At 39.2% G+C, this 24,123-nt stretch overlaps 1 protein-coding gene across 7 annotated transcripts in view; it reads left to right on the forward strand.

Moving 5' to 3' along the window:
- The window catches only part of N4BP2L2 (NEDD4 binding protein 2 like 2), a 79,016-nt gene that overhangs the window by 17,652 nt on the left and 37,241 nt on the right, over window positions 1-24,123 (forward strand). For 3 of the 7 annotated variants that reach the window (XM_079773979.1, XM_079773980.1, XM_079773981.1), the window contains exons 3-6: window positions 700-824; window positions 7,839-7,927; window positions 8,314-8,390; window positions 11,565-11,711. In XM_079773979.1, coding sequence (XP_079630105.1) covers window positions 700-824; window positions 7,839-7,927; window positions 8,314-8,390; window positions 11,565-11,711 — 438 coding nt within the window. Of the gene's footprint in view, window positions 1-699; window positions 825-7,838; window positions 7,928-8,313; window positions 8,391-11,564; window positions 22,144-24,123 lie in introns of those variants that run through there. The other 4 variants (XR_013813642.1, XM_079773983.1, XR_013813641.1 and 1 more) reach the window with 4 other exon arrangements.

Genomic DNA, 24,123 nt, shown 5'->3' on the forward strand with positions numbered 1-24,123 from the left:
TTTAATAATTTGTTTTTGTTAAAGTGGTTGGTATGACATCAGGTATATTTGGATTGATACAGGCATTTTAAAATATATATATTTTTTTGTGATTTCAGAGAGGAAGGGAGAGGGTGAGAGAGATAGAAACATCAATGATGAGGGAGAATCATTGATCGGCTGCCTCCTGCATGTCCCCTACTGATTTAATGTCTTAAAAAACTGAAGTTTGATCATACTGTGGAGGATCACTGGTTGTTTCACAATATTAAGCCTCAAGCTATTTCTGACTCCTACTTGTCGGTTTTACATTTGTGCTTCATGGAAATTAGTTTATCAGCGCTATCCTGGTTTAAATACAGTTTTCCACAGGTGAATTGCTTGCTTATACTTACTTGCCCTTTAGGTTATCTGCTGCACTATATTTAGGCAATTTTAGACACCAAATACACATTCACTAAAGAAAAACATGGACAGTAGTTGACATAATTTTGTGATTGGTTGAAAGACTTTTTAAAAAAAGTTTTTGAAACTGGCTATAACTGTACATTTAAGTGTGAAGTGATACTTGAAATCTGCAAGGTTTTTAAGGTTCAGCTCCTGTGCTGTTATATTCTGTTTGCAATATATTTACAGGTATGTACCTAAAATTCATTTACTAAGTTTTGCTAATGGCTATACACTTTATAAATGGCACTTTATGATTTCTTTTATTAACAGAATTCTGCTTGGGCAGAGTCGTGATGGCATTGTGTTCAGCACTGATGACTATTTTCACCATCAAGATGGGTACAGGTATAATGTTAATCAACTTGATGATGCCCATGACTGGAACCAGAACAGAGGTTTGTTTTAGGCCAAGTCTCCTGGGATAGAATATTTGACTAGGAGTCAGAGGACCTGGATTTTTTTTTTTTTAATATATTTTTATTGATTTCAGAGAGGAAAGGAGAGGGAGAGAGAGATAGAAACATCAATGATGAGAGAGAATCATTGATTGGCTGCTCCCTGCATTCCCCGTACTGGGGATCAAGCCCACAACCCAGGCATGTGCCCTTGACTGGAATTGAACCTAGGACCCTTCAGTCCACAGGCTGATGCTCTTTATCCACTGAGCCAAACCAGCCGGGGCTGGATTTATATTCCTGACTTGACTTCTACCAGCTGAATGACTTTCATAAGCCATTTGAACAGCTTTGAGACCCAATTTTTTTCATTTACTAGAACCAGTGATACTTGCAAGATTGTTGTGAAAATCAGAGACTTTAGATAAAATACTTTGTAAACTGTAAATAGTGTACCAGTATAAACTGGTAAAATAGAGGGTGGGATATTTTGGTAGGCTTTATTTTATATCTCTTGAATAAATTCAGAGAACTGATACTATAGTTATGTATTCCAAAAAGTTATTTCCCTAAGAGTAATGTTAATGTTTTTTAAGGCTTAATATAAATGCTGTGAATATTAAAAGTTTTTTTCATTGATATGACTCCATGAAAAATCTGTTTAATACATTTTTTAGAAACATAGGGGTCAATTTCTTTTCACCATGGAATAGTGGTTCTTAATCTTGGCTGCACATTTTAATTACTTGGGGACCTTTTTAAAAAAAATATATGCCTGATCCAGACCAGGTCACTCAGTTGGTTAGAGTGTCATCTTGTACACCAGAAAGTTGCAGGTTCGATTCCTGATCAGGGCCATGTACCTAGGTTGTGGGTTAGATCCCCTGTGAGGGTGCATACAGTAGGCAACTGATTGGTCTGTCTCTCTCTCTTTCATTTCTCCCTCCTTCCCCGCCTTTCCCTACAAAAAAACAAAACACCTAAGCCTGAGTTAGACCCAGAGATTCTGGTTTAATTTGTCTGGAGTGGATCTAAGCATTGGTTTGTGTGGGTTTTTTTTAAGTTACCCAGACATTCTCATGTTGCAGTCAGATTGAAAACTTGGTCTAGAATTATGTTGCTAAATGTATATAGTGTAAGTTAATTTATTTTCTAATAGATGAAGAATGCATTGATGCTAGCCCTAGCTGGTTTGGCTCAGTGGATAGAGCGTCAGCCTGAGGACCGAAGGGTCCCAGGTTCGATTCCGGTCAAGGACACATACTCTGATTATGGGCTTGATCCCCAGTAGAGGGCATGCAGGATGTTTCTCTCTCTCCTTCTCCCTTCCTCTCTGAAATAAATAAATATATATATATATATATATATATATATATATATATATATATATATATATATATAAAGAATGCATTGATGATTAAACAAATTGATTTTATTAAGAGGAAATATAAACCTAGAGTCAGGAGATTACACTAAACCCCATATACTTATCACTCAGAATTATCAGTTACCATACCAGTTTCCATATTGAATTTATTTTTGTTTTCACTCCTCACCTTTTCTAATTACTAAAGCATTTTGAAACAGTTCTAGACATTATACTTTATGCATTTCAAATTAACCACCTTCTTAATGTTATTTAAATATAGTACCATCATCACACCTAAAAAAAAACCCATACAATTCCTTGACATCATGTAATATCCAGTCTGTAATCGAATTTCCCCTATTGTCTTAACTGTTTACTTACAGTTGTTTTGTGTGAATCAGGATCCAAACAAGGTCCTTATATAGTACATTTGATTTTGTTTTTTTAATTGTTAATGTGTAGCAGTTTCTCCTCTTTTCACCCTTATACCATTAATTTGTTGATGAAATTTGGTTGTTTGTCTTGTAGAATATCCCATATCCTGTAGTTGTCTATTTGCTTCCTTGTGTCGATGTAAGAAATGTCCAAACTTATAAGAATTTTTATGAGTTTATTTGAGCCAAAGTGACTACAATTGCCGGGAAGCAAAATCTCAACAGGTTGAGAAAATGCTCCAGAAAAATAGCATATTTACTACTTATTTTATACATCAGCATCAAAGGGGAAGATGTATGGGGTTACAAGAAATCCACTCTTCATAGATTAGGGAGTTGAGATAAAGCAAAGTGGGGAAATCTCTGAAATTGGATAAACAGTAAAACAGACACCCACACTGCTTTTACATTGGTGGGTATAGGATGGTTAACAATTAACATTTACAGCACATAGAGATGGTATAACAAAGAGGGGTTCTGTGATCTGGTGGGAGATTGTGCCATGAGGGGTCTGGGAAAAGGGATTATTCTGACTTTCCAAAGGCATGTTATTATAGGTGCAAAGAGACAATAGACTGGCTCAATTAAGGTATAGATTGACCTTTGTCAAGGAAGATACCATCCTAGGATATGACTACCTACTATGACTTGCTTTTAGTTAGGAAGTTTTAATTTCAGACCATCCTATATGGTTGCTTTAGGTCTCTTGTGTTTGTAAGGCTGCCATGCAGGCCTCCCCTGACCTTGTCAGGTTTAGTTTGTGGCCCCTTTTTCAGCCACACATAGGGTAACCATTTAACTTGTTTCTCTTTCCCCTATATTGCTTTAAATAGAAGTTAAGTGTACAGGAAGCAATCGATCGATATGTCTCTCTCACATAGGTGTTTCTCTCTGTCTCTCCCTCTCCCTTCTACTCTCTAAAAACCAATGGAAAAATATCCTTGGGTGAGGATTAACAAAACACAAAGAAGAGGATTAATTATGTTCAACTTTTTTTGCAGGGGGTAAGCAAAGTCTGATTATCTCATTTTTAGTGATGCTAAGAATGACCAGTGTTAGGGTTTTGGCAGGTGATGTGGGCTGTGAAAGAATTCACTACTAAAAGAAGAGATAGATGCAGGAAGTTTATTTTTACTTAACCAGAAGGGAAGGGCCAGTGCAGTGCTAACCAATACAAGGGCAAGTAAAAAAACCGGCTGCCTACTCTTTTAAAGAGTAATGGCTGCTGTTGCTAGGTGACAAGGAAGGGAGGGGAATTTGGGGCTGAGACAGTTGGCAGATATCTAGGGAGGTGTCTTTTCAATATTTTTCCCAAGCCTGTAAAACATGCTTAGAGTTAAAGTTATGAAGAGTTCAAAAGAGGCTTGTTTGAAGAGGAGGGGGAAGGGAACTTTCTACTAACGAGAGAATTTTCAGTGCAAATTATCCCTGAGTTGTAAAAATAGCAGGGAAGAGGGGTATGCAAGAATGTAGCCTTGAAAGTAACTTGTCTTGCAGTTTGAACAGAGCGGCTATTTGAATCAGAGGAGCTAACAATCTTGGGGTCTACCAGGTGCTTCTCATAAATTATGGAAGGCTAAAACAAGGAAAAAGAAAAGCTTTTTTTCTGTCTTTACAAGTAGCTTCAAAGGGACAGCTTGTTCCCTCCTTTACCAAGTTCTCTTGTCAACCTTGTATCTAATGGGTTATCCAACAATGAAATGTTTCCTGAATTAGTTCTTTCATTAAGGGTTGTAAAATGGCAATTTTTTCTAGGTCTGTTGTTCCTTTCCTGTTTAGTAGCTAGAATTCTTATGTAATGAGAGCTTCCTCTCAACTAGAAGTAGCATCTAGGGTCACCCTAAAGTACAGTATGTACAGGAAAACAAGATAAATGCTTTTAAATTATTATTGATTTCAGAGAGGAAGGGAAAGGGAGAGATGAGATAGAAGCATCACTGATGAAAGAGAATCATTGATCAACTGCCTTCTGCACGCCTATTGGGGATCAAACCTGCAATCCAGGCATGTACCCTTGACTAGAATTGAACCCGGGACCCTTCAGACCACAGCCTGACACTCTATTCACTGAGCAAAACCAGTTAGGGCAGGATAAATGCTTTTTTTCTCTCTCTTAATTTTCAATTTTCAGAGTAAGAAATTTCAGAGAGGATATTTTTGAGTAAAATGTTTCACTCTGTTGCAGTCCATGGTTTCATAGAAAAGTTTAAATGTCAGAGAAGTTTGATTTTAAGACTATTTCCTACTATTGGTTTTATGACATTGTAGGATATTTCCAAATATATTCGTGGCATAAAAATCTCAAAAAATATTAATATTTTTAATTTCTAAAAAATTGCCATAGGATATTATTGCCCAAATAAAATAATGTTGATATTGCAATTCCCAAAAATGTGTGGTGTTATTGGCCTAAAGTTAGGGGAATAAGAATAGGCGATAAGTAGAATGAATAAAGGCAGTGGGCAAAGCCAGATACCTTTGGTAGACTGGGAAGCTTGTTTGTGTGGGACATTTTTTCTGTTTGCAGAACTAGTCTAAAATTTTCATTATATGGTTCATGCCACGTGAATTATACTGCTGAACAAAACAGTGATTTTTAGGTAAACTACTGGTTTTATTAGTATAATAAACACTGACTTTTAAAAAGTAATTTCTACCTTTTTCAGGTAGAAAATTGAGAACTAGCAACTAGACATTTTGAAATTAAACCATGATTTATTTTATTTAGGGCAGAATTTCTCTTTTCAACAAATATTTATTGCATACTTTAGAGGCTAGGCCATATTCTGAGAATGTCTGTCTGTCTCATCTTTATTAGAAGAAGAATCTAAATTCATTTAGACTGCTTATAAATTGAAAACATCTCCAAGGTATCAATATTCTCTTTCTTAGAATATGGTAGTTAATTCATTGAGGTATTCAAACATTGTTTCTTTAGGAGCTCTATTTTCCTGGGGTGTAGTGCCCTGCAATGTGATATTGGATGATGGTGATTTAGGAAAGAGGATGATCTTCCCATTAATTTGTTGATAGACTCTTCTTCTGGAACATAACCCCTTGGAAGAGTAGGCCTAACTATCAGACATTAGGAGAGTTACTTTAAATTTTTATTTGTTTGTTTTTTATTTTTCATCTAATCCACCTCCCTTGCTTTGCAGAGCCTAGAGAGAGGTGTGACCAACTAGGGCACCAACAGCTAATTTGAAGCACATCCTGGATTTGTCATCACAGATTGTTCTCCCTGCAGAGGACCTTAGAGCCCATGTAGCTCAAAAATTTAATTTCATGGATTGTGGATTGAGGCCCATGGTTTTGGTTTTTGTTTTCTTGTTGTTGGTTTGTTTTTGTTTTTTATGAAAGATTTGGTCACTTTATGATTGGGGATAGAGCAGTGGGGAGGTGGATAGCATCTTGGTGTCCTATTTAATATGACTCAAATTCTAAATTTCTATTGGTATTTAGAGATACCTTCTTCCAAATATGTACTCAACCATAGTCATTACTACTTAACTAACTAACCTTTAGAATTCTGTCTGCCCTGGACCTCTGTATAAATGTTTTCATTATGTAGAACTTACTAAATCCCAGGAAAACTTCTCTATCATTGCATTTTGCCTCAACCTTTTAAATTTTATTATCAGCTCTTTTTTTTTTTTAATGAGCTCTTAATTATATTTGTCTGTTTACACTTAAGAGTTAAATACTTTTGTCTTAACAGTGGTTCACTGTGGCAGTGATTTTCACCTCATGGGAGAAGAGATGGTGTAGGGATAGGGAGACATACTTTTTAAAAGTTCCTTCTATTTCAGCTCCCAGTTTGAGTCATAGTCCTAATAAATATTGCTGGGTAGGATAATCTTGGTTGTAGGTCCTTTTATTACTGTGAAACTTTATTGCCACTCCCTTCTGGCCTGCAAAGTTTCTGTTGAGAAATCAGTTGACAGTCTTATGGGAACTCCCTTGTAGGTAACTAACTTCTCTTGCTGCTTTTAAGAATCTCACTTTGTCTTTTATCTTTTGCATTTTATGTGTCTTGGTGTGGGCATCATTTTTTGTTTGTTTCTTTTGTTGTGTGTGCCTCTTTGGGTTCCTCTTATTTGGAACTCTCTGCGCTTCCTGAACTTGACTCAAAAAAATAATAAACGAACAAGCAGAACAGAAATTGACTCATAGATAGAACATTTTGAATGGTTGCCAGATGGGAAGTGTGTTGGGATGGGTGAAAAGGTGAAGGTAAGAAGTACAAATTGGTTGTTAGAGAATAGTCATGGGGATGTAAAGTACAGCATGAAGGTTATAGTAAATAATATTATAATAACTATATCTGGTGTCAGATGGATACGAGATTTATTGAGATGATCACTTAGAAAGTTCTGTAATGTCTATTTCTAATCACTGGGGTATATACATGAAACTAATATAATATTGTATGTCAACTGTAATTGAAAAATAAAAAAATGATTTAAAAAAATAACCACAAAGTCAGTTGAACTGTTAGTATATATACCAACTATTAGTTGGTATATAAAGTTTTGCTGGTAAGGAATGATAAATCCATAGCATTTTTTTAAAAGCATTATTTGTACCCTGGCTGGGTAGCTCAGTTAAGAGTGTCATCCCGACAGTCCAAAAGCATCATTTGTAATTGTAAAACATTGGAAAATACAGATAAGTATAAAATGGCAAATATTCTTACCACCTATAGAATACTACTTTTGATATATTAGCAACTCTTCTTATATCTTTATATCTTGACCAAAGTAAGATCATACTTGCATATTATCTTGCAACTTGCCATTTTCAGTTAACAAATCTCCATCTTTCCATGTCAATAAATGTTCACCTCTTTCCATATTCAGACAATATTCAGATGTAACTTACTCCTATATTTCCTATAATGAAAGTTAGCTCTAGACTAAACTCTTCACTAGGTATAAGCACAAAGTTTCCCCAAAATGTCCTTTACAATTAATCAAAACCAGTATCTGGTCTGGAGAATACACAGGGCATGTGATTGTGTCTCATAATTCCCTTTTAATCTAGCAGAGTCCTTTTTTCCATGGCACTAACTCAAGAGATTACATAGGTTTGGTTTTCAGTATAGAGATGTAGAAAATTTCTTAGTAATGAAAATTTGAGTTTTATTTCTGTATTTTAACCTAATAGTTCTTTGTTTTTATTTTTGTTTTTTAAATTCATTTTTTATTTCAGCTAAACAAGCTATCAATCAGGGGAGATCTCCAGTTATAATAGACAACACTAATACACAGGCTTGGGAAATGAAACCATATGTGGAAATGGTAAATATGAAATATGAGAGCATTTTTATATTTTATCCTTATTAATTTTTTTATATGCTGGAATTTTAGTTACTTTGATCTTTATTATTAAAACATTGTCCTTGTTTTCTAAAGAGGTATGATTGTTTACTTAATTTAAAAAATATGGGAATGTTGCTTATTAAGGAATATGCTTATCTTGTTAGTTTTGCCTGGACTTGATAGTAATTGGAATTTTACCAGTTAAGTGGTATTAAAATTTTTGTAAACCATATTATTTTAAAAGTGAAATTTTTCTTGGTGGAGCAAATTTAGAAGTATTACCTAAATGAAATTTATATCTGCCTTCTTCTTACTTTATAAGAAGTATTCTCTGGGTTTGTGTTTTCTTCCTTTCCTCTGCATAGGCCATAGGAAAAGGATACAGAGTAGAGTTTCATGAACCTGAAACTTGGTGGAAATTTGATCCTGAAGAATTAGAAAAGTAAGACACTCAAATTTATTTTGAATATTTTTCTTTTTTCTTTCTTTTCTCCTTTACATGATCAATGTCCACTAGCTTTGCTTATCATGTCTTTACTGCTTATGATTAGGAACCACTACTTCTTACTTTCTGTTAAGAGGAACATTGACTTTAATTCAGTGTTTTTGAGACACCTTGCTTGTTAAATTTTATTAATATTTTGTTGTAGTTAAGTATATTTGAGGAAAAATTAGAACTTTTCCCTCTGGTTGTGAGCTAGGCCACTTCTCTGCATATTCCTTCCAACTTCATCGCCTTCCTATTTTAGGTCTCATAACCTTTTTACCTGGTATTTTCATCTTGCTCCCTCTTTTCATCTTTACTACTACAGCTCTATAATCCCATAACCAAGATCCTTGGAATCAATGTGTTTTGGAAATCATATTTGGGGGGTGTTAGAAAGGTAATATAGTGATGTCAAAACACCCCCTAGCAGAGTTTGGGCAGCTTGTCATAATCCAGTATCTTACTATATCTGTGGCAAATCATGACTAAACAGTCTAAATAGTTAAAAAACACTGCATAATCTATTGTCAGTTCAAGAAGATCAGGCTGCCAAATGAATACAGGTCTGGTTATGTTTTGCTGCTATATGAGTCAACAAAAACCTGAGTTTTCAGAGCATTTTATGTTTCAGAATTTGTGTTAAGGAATTGTGGACTTATATATCTTTCAACCCTGCTCTTCTGTTTGTGTTGACCTTTATCCCTTTCTCCTCACAGTGCTGGTTTTCCTGACTATGACTTTTTTTCCTTCACTTTCATACCCCTCCATCCCTTTTGATAAGAACTTTGAGATAAAATTCACATAGTTTACAATTTACCCATTAAAGGTGTATAGTTCAGTGGTTTGCAGTATATTCACAGAGTTGTGCAACCATCACCTCCCCTTTTAAAAAAAAAATATATTGATTTTTTTACAGAGAGGAAGGGAGAGGAAGAGAGAGTTAGAAACATCAATGAGAGAGAAACATCGATCAGCTGCCTCCTGCACACCCCCAACTGGGGATGTACCCGCAACCAAGGTACATGCCCTTGACCAGAATCAAACCTGTGACCCTTCAGTCCAAAGGCCGATGCTCTATCCCCTGAGCCAAACTGGTTAGGGCACACCTCCCTTTTTTTAAATCATTTTTATTTTTCACACCTCAGTTTGCCCTCTTCCAGCTTAAAGTGCTATTCTATGTGGTATCCAACTAATTTAATTATTTCTCCCTTGTCTTTTATTCCTTTGATTACCTTACTTTCCCTTTCTGACTTATATGCCATGTGTTCATATATGAATAAATAAACAGATGGATTTACTAATATATGGTATTATTTATCTGCTCTGAGTATATTGCCCCTCAGGTAAAAGAGAAGTTTAAATAAGAAAGATATTTAGGTTATGATGAACAAATGAGTTGATGAAATACAATTAGAATTTGTTTACATTTAAGGGACTGTTGAAATTTATTAAAGGTCTTAATATAAATTGATTTTACAAACTAAAATCAGTTTGATGTCTGGTATAGTTTACTTTTTTGTATAAAATTGATTGAATCATCAAATTGGTTATCTTGCCAATTTTCAACCTGAGGTCTCTTTTTTAGTCTTCTATCTTCTCTTTTGCTTTCTCTTCTTATCTTTAACACTAGAGTCCTGGTGCACGAAATTCGTGCACGGGGGGTAGGGTGTTGTGTCCCTCAGCCCAGCCTGCACCCTCTCCAATATGGGATCCCTCTCACAATCCAGGACTGCTGGCTCCCAACTGCTCAGCTGCTTCTGCCTGCCAGCCTGATCACCCCTAACTGTTCTCCCCTGCTGGCCTGGTTGCCCCCTACTGCCCTCCCCTGCAGGCCTGGTCCCCCCTCAACTGCCCTCCCCTGCCAGCCTGGTCGCCCCAACTGCCCTCCCCTGCAGGCCTGGTCGCCCCCAACTGCCCTTTCCTGCAGGCCTGGTTCCCCCCCAACTGCCCTCCCCTGCAGGTCTGGTCTTTCCCAACTGCCCTCCCTTGCAGACATTGTTCCTCCCAACTGTACTCCCCTGCAGGCCTTGTGTCCCCCCCCCCCTCAAATGCCCTCCCTTGCAGGCCTGGTCCCCCCCAACTGCCCTCCCCTGCTGGCCTGATCGCCCACAACTGCCCTCCCCTGCTGGCCATCTTGTGGCGGCCTTCTTGTGTCCACATGGGGTGGCCATCTTGTGTGTTCGAGTGATAGTCAATTTGCATATTACCTTTTTATTATATAGGATGAGCACCAATAGTTTTGAAAAGTAAACATTCCTTCTGTGTCCTTTTTCTGGGAAAAATGAATTAGTAAATCTAGAACTATAATATTAAATGTGTAATACATTCCTGTGTGTTTTGCCATGTCCAAGTCAAGTTATGGAAAACTACAAGGATAAAATAAGTTGTAAAAAGTTCTTTGAGGGTCAAGTATAATTTTTAAACTGCTGCTTCTTTTCATAAATAAATTCACAGAAAAAAGTACATAAAATACAAACACAGGACATGTCCTAAAATAAGTTTTAAAAAGTGACAAATATTTGATATGGATTTTTGTAAGTCCTACAAGTTCACTCAATTCTTTAATTCTCAAAACTGACTCTCTTGCCTGGCCGGTGTCCCTCATTGGTTGAGCGTCAATCTATGAGCCAGGAGGTAATGGTTCGATTCCCAGTTGGGGCACATGCCCAGTTTGTGGTCTTGATCCCCAGTGTGGAACGTGCAGGAGGTAGCTGATCAATAGTTCTATATCATTGTTGATATTTCTCTCTCTCTCCCTCTCCCTTCCTCTCTGAAATCAATTAAAAATATATATTAAAAAGAAAACTGACTCATAATCTTTCATTTTTTAAAAGAAGGGAGATTAATTCAGTGGTTCAGTGAATCAGTAGTTAGTTATGTGTGATGAAGATTTAACTATTTAACATTTTGCTCTGATTTATGGTATCTTTAAACCTTTTAAAATTACTGTTAAAGTTTTTGAGAGAGCCATTATAAAATTTTTGGTATAGAATGCAGGTAAATGAGATGTATCTTCTAGTATTTATTTGCTAAAAATAATTTAGAGTTGGTACTCTTACTCTGAAACAACTTACTCTCTAAGCCTATAAATTCTTTAAAAAGAATTAAAATCTTTTTCTTTTTTGTTAGGAGGAATAAACACGGTGTGTCTCGAAAGAAGATTGCTCAGATGTTGGATCGTTATGAATATCAAATGTCCATCTCTATTGTAATGAATTCAGTGGAACCGGTGCACAGAAGTACACAAAGACTTCCTCCCTCAGAGGAGAAACAGAGGTGGGGAGGCTCTCTAGGCTCACACAATCAAGTATGTGTCACATTCAATCAATAAGGTGGCTGTTTTCAGCTAACACATTTGTTGCTTGCCCTTAAAAAACATTAATGAGCCTTTTTTGAAGTTTAAAGTTTTAGATTTTAAAAAAAGACTACATTGCACCACAGAGGATGTTCCCTAAATTTTAAAGTGTAAATAAAAATTATGTAAAATTGTATTTTAAATGTTTTTATAATCTTTTGTTGTGATACCTTCGGTTATAATGAAGACACATGAGTGAGTAGGAACTAGAATGTTTTCTACAATTGAATTTAAACTAATTTTATCTATTTTGTAAATAGTGTTGAACAGTTTTATAGTTCAGACTCCAAACTGACTTTTCATAAAATTTTAGTATTTTTCCTTAAGCACCTTAAATATATAAGAAATACTTCCTTAACTGGTTTGGCTCAGTGGATAGAACATTGGCCTGCAGACTAAAGGGTCCCGGGTTTGATTCTGGTCAGGGGCATGTACCTTGGTTGCAGTCTCGATCCTTGGCTCTGGTCAGGGTGCATGTAGGAGATAACCAATTCATGTGTCTCTCTCACATTGATGTTTTTTCTCTTTGTGTGTCTTTCCCTCTCCTTTCCACTCTCTAAAAATCAGTGGAAAAATATCTTCAGGTGAGGATTAACAACAAAAAAAAATAATAAAATAAAAAGAAATACTTTTTTTTTCCTTATTCATAGTATATTCTTTTGACCTTTTTTAAATTATTGTTTTGTTTTGTTAATCCTCATCCAAAGATATTTTTTCCATTGATTTTTTTTTCTCTATTGACTTTTAGAGAGTGTGGAAGGGATGGAGGGGGAGAGAAAGAGAGAGCAATTTGGAATATAAGGAAGCAGACAGAAAACACCCAATTAGAACAGAAAAAAAATGATAGTATTAGTAGCCTCTGGGACAACTTCGAGTGTATCAACAGTCGCATCATGGAAGTGCCAGAAGAAGACAGAAATTGAAAACCTTTAAAAAAAGAAAATAAGAGAAACTTCCCCAACCTGGTGAAGAAAGTAAATATACAACTCCAGTTAATGCGGAATATCCCAAACAAGATGAACCCAAAGAGGCCTACACTAAGACACGTCATAAATAAAATGCCAAAGGTTAATCCTGGCTGGTGTGACTCGGTTGGTCATTGTCCTGTGCACCAGAAGATTTGTCAAGGGCATATGCCCGGGTTGCAGACTCGATCCTTGGTGGGGGAATGCAGGAGGCAGCCCATATATGTTCCACTCTCACATTGATACTGTTCTCTCCTTCTCCTTTCCTCTCTCTAAAAATCAAGCTATTTTTTTTAAATGCCAAAGGTTAAATCTAAAGAAACTCAAAAAAGGGGACATCTATAATACTTTCAACAATAAAGATAAATTTTAAAAAGTGGGAGAATCTCGAAAGCAGCAAGAGAAAAGCAGTTAATAACCTACTTAGGGAGCTCCCAGAAGACTGTCAGCTGATTTCTTAACAGAAACTTTGCATGCTAGAAGGGATTTACAGGAAGTTTTCAGAGTGATAAAAAGCAGGGCCCTACAATCAAGATTATCCAGAAAAGCTATCATTTAGAATAGAAAAACTGATAAGAGCTTCCCAGACAAGAAAAAGCTACAGGAGTTCATTGCCACCAAACCAGCGTTACAAGAAATGTTAAAGGGTCTTTAAGAAGTAGAAGAAAATGATTTTAAAATATGAATAATAAAGTCATAAAAAATGAAATCTTACTGTTTATGACAACATTGATGGAGCTGGAAGGTATTATGCTAAGTGAACTAAGTCATTCAGAGAAAAATACCATATGATTTCACTTATATGTGAATCTAAAGAACAATATAAATGAACAAACAAAATAGGCTCCTAGGTACAGGGAAAAGATTAAGGATTGGCAGAGGGGAGGAGTGTTGGGATGGGTGAAAAAGGTGAAGGGATTGAGAAGTACACATTGGTAGTTACAAAATAATTTATGGGAATGTAAAGTACACTGTAGGAAATATACTGGAATAACTATGTATGGTGCCACTTGATACTGAAAATATCAAAAGGGAACACTTTGTAAAGTATGTGATTATCTAACAACTATGTTGTATTACTGATACTAACATAATATTGAATGTAAACTGTAATTGAAAAAGTTTTTAAAAAATAAATAAGTTAGAATATATACTGTAGGAACTCATTAAATACTAGCTGAAGGATTTTTATACTCATTCTATTATTAACAATATTGACCCCAAGTGTATTTTCTTCTTAGACCTGTCCTCTGAACTCCAGTCTTTATAATTTAATTGACTACCTGACATTTCCACTTTCAAGCCTGAAAAATCGAACTGTGATCTGTCTTATTCCTGGATCTCCAGGATTTCCTTGCACAGCAATTGGATCTACCATCCATTTATTTATTTTTTTTTAATCTTTACTGTTGAAAGTAATATGTCCCCTTTTTCCCCCCATCGACCCCCTCCAGTGCACCCCCACCCCAGGCCCTCACCACTCCACTGTCTGTGTCCATGGGCTTATGCATATATGTATACAAGGTCTTTGGTTGATTACCTCCCACCTTCCTTTGCCTTCCCTCCAAGATTCCATTCTCTGTTCCATGCTTCCATGTGTCTGGACCCACTCCGCTCATCAGTTTTATTTTGTTAATTAGATTCCATATGAGTGAAATCATGCGATACCTGTCTTTGACTGACTTATTTTAATGAGCATGATGCTCTCCAGGTCCCTCTGTGTTGTCTGAAAGAGTAAAAGATCCTTCCTTTTTATAGCTGCACTAGAGGCCTGGTGCACAAATTCGGCCTGGCTTGCGGGATCGGTCTGAAACCAGCTCTCCAACATTTCCAGAGAGGTCCTGGATTGCGAGAGGGCACAGGCCAGGCCAAGGGAACCCACCAGTGCATGATTGGGGCCGGGGAAGGACCACAGGAGGGCTCCAGGGCATGTCCGTCCTGTCTTGCTCAGTCCTGATCGGCCGGACCCCAGCAGCAAGCTAACCTACTGGTCAGAGCGTCTACCCCCTGGTGGTCAGTGTACATCATAGCGACTGGTCAACTGTCTGCCACCTGGTTGTCAGTGCACGTCATAGGGAGCGGTTGAACAGCCTTAGCTTATCATTAGTATATTAAGCTTTGATTGGTTGAACGGCTGACCAGACACTTAGCATATTAGGCTTTTATTATATAGGACTAGAGTCCCGGTGCACGAAATTCATGCACTCGGTAGGGGGGTCCCCCAGCCTGGCCTGTGCCCTGTCACAGTGCGGGAGCCCCGCGATCAATCACCCCAAAGAGGTAGGACCCACCCACCCATCCGGGGCTCCTCGATGGATTGCCCCAAAGAGATAGGCCAGAGCCGGGAGGAGGCAGGACCCCCAGGCCTCCCCGCGTGGAGGTGGGACCACCAGGCAGGCCTCACCACGTGGAGCCAAGGGACCCCCAGGCAGGCCTCACTGGACCCCCAAGCAAGCCTCGCCTCGAGGAGCCGGGGGACCCCCAGGCAAGCCTTGACTCATGGAGCCGGGGGACTCCCAAACAGGTTTCACCACATGCAGCCAGGGGACCCCCAGGCAGGCCTCGCCGGTCCCCCAGGCAGGCCTCGCCGCGTGGAGCGGGGGGACCCCCAGGCAGGTCTCATCGAACCCCAGGCAGGCCTCGCCATGTGGAGCCGGCGGACCCCCAGGTAGGCCTCACCAAACTGAGCCAGGGGACCCCCCCCAGGCAGGCCTCGCTGGACCTCCAGGCAGGCCTTGCTTCGCGGAGCCGGGGCAACCGGGAAGAGGCGGGACTCCCAGGCAGGCTCTGTGCCACACACGCAGTGTCAAGTCCAGCCCCGCCCACCTGTGTGCATGCTGTGTGCGCAGCCATCTCGTGACGGCGTGAGTGCATCACGGCATGACGACCACTTAGGCTTTTATTAGTAAGGATAGTATTCCATGGTATACATGTCCCACAGCTTTTTTATCCACTCATCTACTGATGGGCAATTGGGCTGTTTGCAGATCTTAGCTATTGTAAATTGAGCTGCTAAGAACACAAGGGTGCATACATTCTTTCTGATTGGTGTTTTGGGTTTCTTAGTATATATTCCTAGAAGTGGGATCACTAGGTCAAATGGCAGTTCCATACTTAATTTTTTGAGGAAGCTCCATACTGTTTTACATAATGGCTGCACCAGTCTGCATTCCCACCAGCAGTGTACTGGGATTCCCTTTTCTCCACACCCTTGACAGCACTTGTCATTTGTTGATTTGTTGATGGTAGCCACTCTGACAGGTGTGAGGTGATACCTCATTGTCGTTTTGCATCTCTCTGATGATCAGTGACTTTGAGCATTTTTGCATATGTCTCTTGGCCTTCTTTGGGAAAGTGTCTATTTAAGTCCTTAGCCCATTTTTTATTTGGGTTGTTGTATGAGTTCCTTATATATTTTGGATATTAACCCTTTATCAGATGTATCATTGCCAAATATGTTCTCCCATACAGTGGGCTCCCTTTTTGTTTTGTTGATGGTTTCCTTTGCTGTGCAGAAGCTTTTATTTTTATGTAGTCCCATTTGTTTATTTTCTCCTTAATTTCCTTTGCCCTAGGAGATGTATCTGTAAACATACTGCTACGCGAGATGTCTGAGATTTTGCTGCCTATGGATTCTTTTAGGATTTTTATGGTTTCACACCTTACATTTAAGTCTTTTATCTGAGTGTATTTTTGTGTGTGGTGTAAGTTGGTGGTCTAGTTTCTTTCTTTCTTTCTTTCTTTCTTTCTTTCTTTCTTTCTTTCTTTCTTTCTTTCTTTCTTTCTTTCTTTTCTTTCTTTCTTTCTCTTTCTTTCTTTCTTTTTTTGCGTGTATCTGTCTAATGTTCCCAACACCATTTATTGAAGAGATTGTCTTGCATCCTTTGTCAAATATTAATTGAGCGTAATGGCTTGGGTCAATTTCTGGATTCTCTGTTCTGTTCCATTGATCTATATGACTGTTCTTATGCCAGTACCAGGCTGTTTTGAGTACAGTGGTTTTATATTATAATTTGGTATCTGGTATTGTGATTCCCTCCAACTTTGTTCTTCTTTCTCAATATTGCTGCAGCTATTCAGGGTCTTTTTTTGTTCCATATGCATTTTTGGAGTATTGGTTCTAGATCTGTGAAATAGCTGTCAAGTTTTGGGTGTTGATTTTGTATCCTGCGACATTACCAAATTCATTTATTAAATCTAGTAGTTTTTTGGTGGACTCTTTAGCGTTTTCTATGTACAATATGTCATCTGCGAATAATGAGAGTTTTACTTCCTCCTTCCCAATTTGGATGCCTTTTATTTCTTCTTCTTGTCTGATCACTGTGGCTAGGACTTCCAGTACTATTTATATATATAAAAGGCTAAGCGACCATCTGACTGGTAGCTGTGATGCGCAGTGACCACCAGGGAGCAGACACTCAATGCAGAAGTTGCCAAGCTGTAGTGACTTGGCAGCCGTTGTTCTTGAGTGACCCATCCTGGAACCAGAGAGGAGGGAGCCCTCTGGGGTGTGTCACCCGAGAACCGCCCTCTTGCAATCTGGGACCCCTCGGGGGATGTCGGAGAGCCAGTTTTGGACTGATCCCTGCAGGCCAGGCCGAGGGACCCCACTCACTCTGCAGACGCCCTTCGAGTCGCGGCACCGCCCCAGGTGCGGCCAGCTGGGGAGGGACTACGGGAGGTTGGCTTCAGGGCGTATCTAGCCCATCTCGCCCAGTCCTACCCCACCATCCACCTTCCAATTAATTTCCTTTCCGTGTGTACGAATCTGTGCACTGGGCCCCTAGTGTTGAATAAGAGTGGTGAAAGTGGACATCCTTGTCTTGTTGCTGTTCTTAGGGGAAATGATTTTAGTTTTTGCCCATTGAGTATGATGTTCACTGTATGTTTGTCATATATGGCCTTTATCATGTTGATATGCTCACTTTATTCCCACTTTGCTGAGAGTTTTTATCAGAAATTGGTATTGGATTTTGTTGAATGCTTTATCTGCATCTATTGATATGATCATGTGATTTCTGTCTTTCAATTTGTTTATGTGCTGTATCCCGTTTATCGATTTGTGAATATTGTACCAGTCTTGCATCCCTGGAATAAATCCCACTTGGTCATGGTGTATGATCTTTTTAATATATTGCTGGATCCGATTTGCTAAAATTTTATTGAGGATATTAGCATCTATGTTCATCAGGGATATTGACCTGTAATTCTCTTTCTAGTGACTTTATCTGGTTTTGGATTTAGGGTAATGCTGGCCTCATAAAAAGAACTTGGAAGTGTTCCGTAATCTTGGGTTTTTGGAGTAGTTTGAGGAATATAGGTATTAGTTCCTTGAATGTTTGGTAAAATTTCCCTGTGAAGCCATCTGGACCCAGGCTTTTGTTTGCTGGGGGTTTTTTTGATTACTGCTTCTATTTAATTAGTTGTTATTGGCCTATTCAGGTTTTCTGATTCTTCCTGATTCAGTTTTGGGAGATTGTATTTTTCTAGGAATTTTTCCATTTCATCCACATTGTCGGCATGTAGTTGTTCATAGTATTTTCTTACAACCCTTTGTATTTCTGTGTTGTCAGTTGTTACCACAGCTTTCATTTCTGATTTTATTTATTTGGGTCCTCTCTCTTTGTTTCTTGATGAGTTTGTTTAACAGTTCATCCTTTTAAAGAATCAACTTTTGGTTTCATTGATTTTGGGGGGCAGGGTTTGTTTGTTTGTTTTGTTTTTTTAGTCTCTATGTCATTTATTTCTGCTCTAATCTTTATTATTTCCTTCCTTCTACTTACTTTGGGCTTTGTTATTGTTCCCTTTCTAGTTATTTAAGTTGTAGGGTTACATAGTGTATTATTAACTTTTCTTGTTTTCTTGTTTTTCTGTAGTGCTATGAACTTCCCTCTCTGGACTGCTTTTTCTGTGTCCCAGATTTTGGGGTGTTATGTGATCATTTTTATTTGTTTCCAAGAAGTTTTCTATTTCTTTCTTGATTTCTTTATTAAGCCCATTCATTGTTTATTTAGTCTCTATGTGTTTGAATGTTTTGGGGTGTTTTTACTGTAGTTGATTTCTCATTTCATTCCACTGTGAAGATGCTTAATATCATTTCAATCTTCTTGAACTTGTAGAGACTTGTTTTGTGTCCTAACATGTGGTCTATCTGTGAATGATCCATGTGCACTTGAGAAGAATGTATATTCTGTTGCTTTGGGTTAAAATGTTCTATAAACGTCAATTAAAACCATCTGATCTAGTATGTTTTTTAGAGTCAATGTTTCTTTGTTAAATTTTTGTCTGGAAGATCTATCCAGTGAAGTCAGCGGATGTTTAAATCCCCTACTATGACTGTGTTGTTGTCATTCTCTCCCTTAAAGTCCTATAGAAGTTTACATATACACACACACACACACACACACACACACACGCACATATATATTTAGGTGCTCCTATATTGGGTGCATATATGTTTACCAGAGTTATATCCTCTTGTTGGGTCAATCCCTTTAGTATTATGTAGTGACCTTTGTTGTCTCTTGTGATGGCCTTCATTTTGAAGTCTGTTTTGTCAAATAAGACTATTGCTACTCCAGCTTTTTTTTCTTTTCCATTTGCATGGAAAAATTTTTCCCAGCCCTTCACTTCCATCCTGTGTGAGTGTTTTGTTGTTCTGAGGTGGGTCTCTTGTAGACAGCATATAGTTGGGTGATGTTTTTGTATCCATTCAGCTACCCTATGTCTTTTGATTGGATCATTTAATCCATTTACATTTAAGGTTATTATTGATAGGTACTTATATATTGCCATTTTAAATCTGTATGCCTAGGTTTCTCTCTCTGTTTCTTCTTCTCATATAACAGTCCCTTTAGTATTTCTTATAATGCTGGCTTGGTGGTGATGAACTCCGTTAGCCTTTTTTTGTCTGGGAATCTCTTTATTTGACGGTCTATTTTGAATGATAGCCTTGCTGGATATAGTAATCTTGGTTTCAGATCTTTGTTGTTCATTATCTTGAGTACTTCATGCCATCCCCTTCTGGCCTGTAGAGTTTCTGATGAGAAATCAGGTGTCAGCCTTATGGGAACTCCTTTGTAAGTAACAATTTGCTTTTCTCTTGCTGCCTTTAAGATTCTCTCTTTGTCTTTAATTTTTGGCATTTTAATTATGATGTGTCTGGGCATGGGTGTGTTTGGGTTCTTCTTGTTTGGGGTTCTCTGTGCCTCCTGAATTGTGTGACTTTTTCCTTTATCAGGTTAGGGAATATTTCTGTCATTATTTTTCAAACACATTCTCTGTCCCTTTCTGCCTCTTCTGGCACACCTGGTATGCTAATATTGGTACGTTTCATGTTGTCCCACAGCTCCCTTAAGCTGTCTTCCTGTTTTTTTAGTTGTCTTTTTCTTTTTGGTTCTCTGATTGAGTGATTTTTTTCAACCCTGTCTTCTAATTCATTGATTCAATCCTCAGCTTCCCCTAATCTGTTGTGTATCCTTTCCAGTGTGTTCTTCATTTGTGCTATGTCATTCTTTATTTCTCTTTTCATAGTTACTACATCTCATGAAGTTGAGCATCTTTACCATCATTATTCTTAACTCTATATCAGATAAATTTCTTAATTTAATTTATCTCTTCTTTTGGAGAATTCTTTTGTTCTTTATTTGGGGGTTGTGTCTTTGTCTCCTCATTTTGGCTGCCTGTTTGGGTTTGTGACTATGTACTAGATAGATCTGCCTTGCCTCTTAATCTCTAGTGCAGGTCAGTGCCAAGCGCTATTACTGATTTACTAGATCAGGCAGAGCCAAAGCCTCTAGAGACTGCATCTGCCTAGAGACTGATAGGATTTTGTCTTGAATTACCCTCAGGCAATCATCCACAGGTATGGTTAGAGGGTTTCAACAGGTGGTACAATTGCTTCTGCCTGGAAGCTAATTGTTATTCTCAGATACTCAGCACAATGTGGCAAGGTGTTTTCCAATAGGATGGTTCAGCTTTCTCCCCCCACCTCCTCCCCCTCCACCCCACCGCCCCCCCTCCCCTGGCAAAACCGCCTAGATAGCAGTTGCCTGCATGAGAAAGATGACCTCCACACCAGAAAGAATGTCTCAGCATAGGAAACCTGGGTGTCTGCATTCTGAGTTCTAACCCTAGAGCCCCCTATCCTAGCTTCTGCATAGCTCCAATCCACTCTGCCCTCCCTCTGCCAAAGCACCAGGTTAGGAAAGTGAGTGGCACCACAGGAAATTTTGTGCGTTGGCCTTTTAAGTGGGTGTCTGCATTTCCAGCCATCTCTCTCTGGTAGACAGCAACCTTGCTGCTTTTCCCAGCCAGATGTTGTGTAGGTACCCTTCTTAGTTCTGGTGCTCTCTGCTGGGGTGCCAGCTTGGGGATTAGACTCCAGAGTTCTCAGTGGCAGCCCCCCACAGCTGAGATATCTCTTCAGAATTTCAGTTGTTGTCTATGGGAGCCCGGCCAGCTTTTTCACCCTTCCGCTCCTCTTACCAGTCTCTATGTGGTTGCCACTTTCTGTCCTCGGTTATCAGGGTTCTCTCTAGCGAGTCTTCCACTGATTATTTAGGAAGTTTTTCTGTGTTTTAGTTGTGATTCCAGTTTGGTCCTGGGATCCTGTCTGTGGAGCATGCACTTACTCTGCCACCATGTTCAGTCTCTCTCATCCATCTATTTCTGCAAGCCAGAATCTTGTGTGTCATCTTCAATGCCTCCTTTCCCCCTTCATATTTAATCCATCAACTGGGGTCTGTTGATTTTGCTACTTAAATATCTTTTGAGTCTATCTCTATTTTTGACTGCCATTTTTCTAGTTTGAATTATCTTTTACTGAGACTGGGGTTCCCACATCAATACTGGCTCTGTTCTAGCCCTTTATCTCCACATTCTAACAAGACTGAGTATAAAGTACACATAGGAAAGTGCTTAAAGAGCGCAACAGATTTTCACAATGTGAACATATCTATGTAACCAGAACCCTGGTCAAGAAATAGAACATTATCAGCACCTTAGAAGCCCTTATTGGCTCCGTCATGCGTAAAACCTTCCACAAGCTTCCCATTGCTGTCAGGATAAAGACCAAAAACCATAACATGATATTTAAGGCCCTGGTTGATGGTAACTTCTATGTTTTGATTCAACCTCATGTTTATTACTGTTCTTACTTTCTGTGTTCCAGCCCTAATGGGCACTTCTCATTCCTTCAGTGTGCTATCTGTTTTCTCTTGCTGGAAAATTTAATGTGCACACATCCCTTCCATACTCATTCTTCAGTTTTGAGCTCTTAAAGGAAGCCTTTTTGGATATACCTGGTTTGATGAGGTCCAAATTACATGTTATATGTGCTCATGTACTTTTCTGTTATTAATTTGTATAAATAAAGGCATAAACCTTGTTTTATTGTGGTTTGCTTTATTGGTCTCTGCAGATACTGTGGTTTTTTGTTTGTTTTTTTACAAATTAAAAGTTTGTAGAAACCCTGCATTGAGCAAATATACCAGTGCCTTTTTCCCAGCAGCATTTGCTGACCTAGTATGTCTGTGTCATATTTTAGTAAATCTTGCAGTATTTCAAACTTTTTCATTATTTTTGTTATGATGATCTGTTATCAGTTATCTCCAGTATTAATATTGTTATTGTTTGGGGCCACCACAAATCACACCCATATAGGAACACAAAACAACTGATAAATATGTGTGTTCTGGCTGCCCCCACCAACCAACCATTCCTCTGTCTCTCTCCTTTCTTTAGGCCTTCAACAGTATTGAAATTAGGCCAATTGATAACCCTGTAATGGCCTGTAAGTCTTCAAGTTAAAGGAAGAGTTGGGTATCTCTAACTTTAAATAAAAGCTATAAATTGTTAAGCTTTGTGAGGAATGCATGTTGAAAGCCAAGGTAGTCTGAAAGGTAGGCCTTTCACACCAAACAGCCAAGTTGTAAATGCAAAGGAAAAGTTATTAAAGGAAATTAAAAAGTGCTACTCCATTGAACACATGAATGATAAAGCAAAAAGGCCTTATTGCTGATTTGGTGAAAGTTTTAGTGGTGTGGATAGACGCTATCCACACCATTCTCTTCAGACAAAACCCTAAGTCTTAAATTCTTCAAAGATTGAGAGAGGTGAGGAAGCTGCACAAGAAAAGCTTGAAGCCATCAGAGATTGATTCATGAGGTTGCAGAAAGACACAGTCTCCATAACAGAAAAGTTCAAGATGAAGCAGCCAGTGCATATGTAGGAGCTGCCGCTAGTTGCCCAGAAATCCTATCTAATAAAAGAGTAATATGCAAATTAACCATCACGCTGCTACACCCACCAGCCAATCAGGAGCGAGTATACAAATTAAACCAACCAAGATGGCTATGGCCATGGAAAGAGCAGGAGGGAGGCTTGGGTTTCCCCGGCGATGGAGGAAGCCAAGCTTTCCACACTCCCTGACCGGCCCAGGCCTCTGCTTAAGGCTACAAAGTCTCAATTATAGAAAATAAATAAACCCCAACAGAAATGGCTGCCCCCACGGAGTGAGCAGAAGGCTTGGCTCCCCTCCAGGCTACAAAGATTCAATTGTGGAAGATAAATAAATCCCAGATACCAGGGCCTCCGCTTCGGTCGCCTGGGGGTGTGGCTGGCCTGAAAGCCACCGCAGGCCCCTCGCCCAGGCCGTCCCAAGCCCCAAGGGAACCCCCACCCTGATCCAGGACACCCTTCAGGGCAAACCAGCTGGCCCCCACCCATGCACCAGGCCTCTATCCTATCTAATAAAAGAGTAATATGCAAGTTGACCATCACTCCAACACACAAGATGGCTGCACCTATGTGGTCAAAGATCCTGCCCCCATGTGGACACAAGATGGCCGCCACAAGATGGCCAGCAGGAGAGGGCAGTTGGGAGGGACCAGGCCTGCAAGGGAGGGCAGTTGGGGGCAATCAAGCCTGCAGGAGAGAGCAGTTAGGGGTGACCAGGCCGGCAGAGGAGGGAAGTTGGGGGCAAACAGGCTGGCAGGGGAGCAGTTAGACATCAATCAGGCTGGCAGGGAAGTGGTTAGGGGGTGATCAGGCTGGCAGGCAGAAGTGGTTAGGGGCAATCAGGAAGGCAGGCAGGCGAGCAGTTGGGAGCCAGCAGTCCTGGATTGTGAGAGGGATCCCAGATTGGAGAGGGTGCAGGCTGGGCTGAGGGACAACACCCCCCCCCCCCCCGTGCACAAATTTTGTGCACCGGGCCTCTAGTAATGAAGATAATTAAGGAAGGTGGTTACACTCAACAACAGATTTTCAATGTAGCTAAAATAATTAATGAAGGTGGTTACAGTTCCAGCAGATTTCCTTATATTGTGAGAAGATGCCATCTAGGACATTGACAGCTAAAGAGGTGAAA

This window comes from Cnephaeus nilssonii (assembly GCF_951640355.1).
Source record: "Cnephaeus nilssonii genome assembly, chromosome: 6".
NCBI classification, from domain to species: domain Eukaryota; kingdom Metazoa; phylum Chordata; class Mammalia; order Chiroptera; family Vespertilionidae; genus Cnephaeus; species Cnephaeus nilssonii.